We start from the raw sequence: 4,397 nt of genomic DNA on the forward strand, positions 1-4,397 counted from the left end.
TTGTAGATCCATTTTATTGTTGTTCTTTCTACGCGTCGTTATAACACATTTTCATCTCATCATTTAATTTCTGTTGTGCATATATTGTTGTACAGAAGATATTTTAAAGTTATTCATATGGTGGAAAACGAATACATAGATAGATAAACCGATATGTGGCGCCATCTAGTCTAGAAATTTTCATAAAAGTGACCCGAAAAACAAGACTAACTCGGTAACCCGCGGCCCGATTTTAACGAAACTTGTTTTATTCTGTTTCTATTCTCATTTCATTACAAGTATGGCGGTATTGTGCGCCGTTTTTGCTGTATTTAATTACAGACAAGAAAACAAACAATCTCAGAGTTTAGTAGTATATACAGATTTATAGTAAAACGTTGTAAGACAAAGCATAATAAATAGTATATTAAGTTGTTGCAAAAGATGATAGTGAACTATAACTTTGATTGTATTACCACTTCGTTTAAAATTGCTGATATATCATTTTCTATACAGTAACACCTTGTTGTATAGAATTCAGAATTTTCAATAACCTAAACACAAGTTATTGTTACCAAAGTCTACAAGAATGGCATGATAAAATATGTATGTTTCCTGGACATCAATGTTCTTGTTTTCTAGGGATAATTTTTATTTTCTGTGAATAAAATAAATTTCAAGTCATATTGTTTCAATAAAACTTTAGTTTGAGGTTTTTAATGGACTGTTGAAAGAGAGGGAGATGACGTTTCGGCTTTTTTACCGAGACCTTCTTCAGGTATCGGTATAGAAGCCGAAACGGCATCTCTTTCAACATGCAGTTACAGTATATTAAACTTCTCAAACCTTCCAGTCACGTTGTTCTGTTAAAAAAGTTACTTGTCTTAATATTCAAACCTTCAAGTCACGTTGTTCTGTTAAAAAAAGTTACTTGTCTTACTTCTTAAACCTTCAAGTCACGTTGTTCTGTTAAAAAAGTTACTTGTCTTACTTCTTAAACCTTCAAGTCACGTTGATCTGTTAAAAAAGTTACTTGTCTTATTTCTCAAACCTTAAAGTCACGTTGTTCTGTTAAAAAGGTTACTTGTCTTATTATTCAAACCTTCCAGTCACGTTGTTCTGTTAAAAAAGTTACTTGTCTTATTTCTCAAACCTTCAAGTCACGTTGTTCTGTTAAAAAGGTTACTTGTCTTATTATTCAAACCTTCCAGTCACGTTGTTCTGTTAAAAAAGTTACTTGTCTTATTCATACCTTCAAATCACGTTGTTCTGTTAAAAAAGTTACTTGTCTGATTATTCAAACCTTCAAATCACGTTGTTCTGTTAAAAAAGTTATTTGTCTTATTTCTCAAACCTTCAAGTCACGTTGTCATATTTAAAAGGTTAGTTGTCTGATTTGACCAATCACGAACTGACTGACACGTTTAAAAAATAGTTTTCCGAACTAAAAATTTCAACTAATATTTCTAGGGTCTTTTGATGCAACAATCATTGCAAAAAGTACAGTCTCAAATCAATCAGGTTGGTTCTCCTACCGGGAATCCACAAGCTGATGTCCCTAAAGGACATCAAACTCTTCCTCAGAGAATCAGAGAATCCAATAAACAGTTGTCATGCCAACCACAGGAGGCGCTGCAAGCCAAGGTTTGCACTTTTGATTTTTTTAATGGAATTAAAACAAGTATTTTTGTTTATATTTCACAACCAGATATCTTATTGGCCAGTGCGTTTTGATGTATAATATTTTAATAATAGGAACATGACAATGTTAATAATAATTGTAGTTTAAATTTGAATTGTTTTGAACATTTATTTGTTTATTTGTGGAGAGTTTTCCTCATCTACTTCACTGGGAAACAGTAGCGTTTTAAAAAGATTATTTCTGTAGGACGTTTTGTATAGACTTAGTAGTAAAGACGGATTAATGTTTTCTAAGATCCGCAGATATTTAAACGCCCCCCAGCACTAAAACCCAAAGTTCGATTTCCCGCGTTATACAACAGATAGTTCCCCGATGGGACACCAGTAAGACTACGGATTCACAACGCTAAAATTCGGGGTTCGATTCTTCGCGGTGGACACAGTATATAACTTAATCTAGCTTTGCTCTGTAAAAACAAACAAATTGATTAAAACGTAGTCCTCTCCTGTATTCCATACAGACCTGTTCAATAAGTCTAGTATATACTACTACGCCTAAAATAATGTAGCTTTGTGGCCGGACCATATTAATAACCTTAACAAGAATCTCACTGAAGTAGTACCAGACGTACAATCCTTATTTTCGGTAAGTTTTAAAATAAGTTTGAATAAAATGCCCTCGCATTATATATAAAATGTAAAATTAAGGATATGTAGGTGAAAATTTTAAATTTTGTTTATAGTTTTTTTCCAGAAGTGTAAAAATGTACATCAGTTTTTTTTTACTGACTTAATTATTGTATTTTTGCACGCTAGCTTGGGATTTAGTTCTAAATTGATATTTTTAAAAGCCAGATCGTAAGTAACTGACGAATTAATACAGTTTTTAAGTCAGCTCATTAGTCCAAAACAAGTTACAAAATTTTTTATACGTCATTACAGTAGGTTTTGACGTCATTAAATAAATATCTTATTTATTGCGAAATATAAACCTACGCTTACACTGTGCGTAATTCCAATGCGTATAGTTAAGAACTATTTTCTTTTTAACAGTGTTTTTCCCAGATTGCTACGCCAAGTTCACCCTTAAAACTACAGTCGAGGGAAGCCTGTCCTGAGGAGATACCAGCTCTTGAAGATTTGGAAGAATTTGCCAAAACATTTAAGCAGAAGAGGATAAAACTTGGTAAGTCTGTATGTGTAATATGTGCCTTTAAGCCTATAGTAAGTATATCTATCAACCACAAGTTAACTCTTAGACTAACATTTGGCTTACCTTAGGCCTAACGTCAACCACAAGTTAACTATTAGCCTAACATTTGGCTTACCTTAGGCCTAACGTCAACCACAAGTTAACTATTAGCCTAACATTTGGCTTACCTTAGGCCTAACGTCAACCACAAGTTAACTATTAGCCTAGCATTTGGCTTACCTAGGCCTAACGTAACCTAATAGTAATATCATTCCCTTTTTTTAGTGCGTAATTTGAATTTTATTTCTACGTTAAAGAACTGTTAAGTTATACATGAATTATTAACATGATGTATGTAATCTGTTATATTGCACTCAAAAATAAAAAATATATTTTCTTGTTTTCTTCAAGTGTTTTATCTTATAATAACTTGTGCTAACTCGATCCACCTATAATCACTAATACAGTTTATTTAAAATTGTACTATACCACTGATCATGAAAACAGAAGCAGCCTTATCTTCATTAACATTTAAGAAACTTTTGACTTCATGACTGAAAAGACAACTTAAAAAAAAGATCGTTTAATGGTAGTTAAATCGGTTTTTACAGTCAGTCAGATACCCTAAAGTTATTGAGCATGTTCAATTGCTAGTGTTATAGGCTGTACTTTGTGTTGTTTTAGCTAGAGAAAGTTCTAGATTTACCTTACTTGATGAGCACGTAAAGTCTCGAATTTTCATTAGATTTGGGAAAAAATATTGTGAGAATATAAAAACACCAGTAGCTTGTTGGATTAGGTTATTGAGATCATAGAAACACTAGTAGATTGTTCGATTAGGTTATTGAGATCATAGAAACACTAGTAGATTGTTGGTGTAGGTTATTGAGATTATAGAAACACTAGTAGATTGTTGGATTAGGTTATTGAGATCATAGAAACACTAGTAGATTGTTGGAGTTGGTTATTGAGATTATAGAAACACTAGTAGATTGTTGGATTAGGTTAATTAGATTATAGAAACACCAGTAGATTGTTGGATTAGGTTAATGAGATTATAGAAACACCAGTAGATTGTTGGATTAGGTTAATGAGATCATAGAAACACTAGTAGATTGTTCGATTAGGTTATTGAGATCATAGAAACACTAGTAGATTGTTGGATTAGGTTAATGAGATTATAAAACTAGTAGATTGTTGGATTAGGTTAATGAGATTATAAAAACTAGTAGATTGTTGGATTAGGTTAATTAGATTATAAAACACCAGTAGATTGTTGGATTAGGTTAATGAGATTATAAGAACACTAGTAGATTGTTGGATTAGGTTAATGAGATTATAAGAACACTAGTAGATTGTTGGATTAGGTTAATGAGATTATAAAAAACTAGTAGATTGTTTGATTAGGTTAATTAGATTATAAAAACACCAGTAGATTGTTGGATTAGGTTAATGAGATTATAAAACTAGTAGATTGTTGGATTAGGTTAATGAGATTATAAAAACTAGTAGATTGTTGGATTAGGTTAATGAGATTATAAAAACGCCAGTAGATTGTTGGATTAGGTTAATGAGATTATAGAAA

General features: G+C 31.8%; 1 protein-coding gene across 1 annotated transcript in view; it reads left to right on the plus strand.

The window, feature by feature from the left end:
• LOC106474107 (POU domain protein 2-like) overlaps positions 1-4,397 on the plus strand; it is a 32,593-nt gene that overhangs the window by 23,012 nt on the left and 5,184 nt on the right. Inside the window, exons 6-7 of the mRNA XM_022402484.1 lie at positions 1,450-1,623; positions 2,674-2,806. Coding sequence (XP_022258192.1) covers positions 1,450-1,623; positions 2,674-2,806 — 307 coding nt within the window. The remainder of the gene's footprint in view (positions 1-1,449; positions 1,624-2,673; positions 2,807-4,397) is intronic.

This window comes from Limulus polyphemus, unplaced genomic scaffold, assembly GCF_000517525.1.
Source record: "Limulus polyphemus unplaced genomic scaffold, Limulus_polyphemus-2.1.2 Scaffold6828, whole genome shotgun sequence".
Lineage (NCBI taxonomy): Eukaryota > Metazoa > Arthropoda > Merostomata > Xiphosura > Limulidae > Limulus > Limulus polyphemus.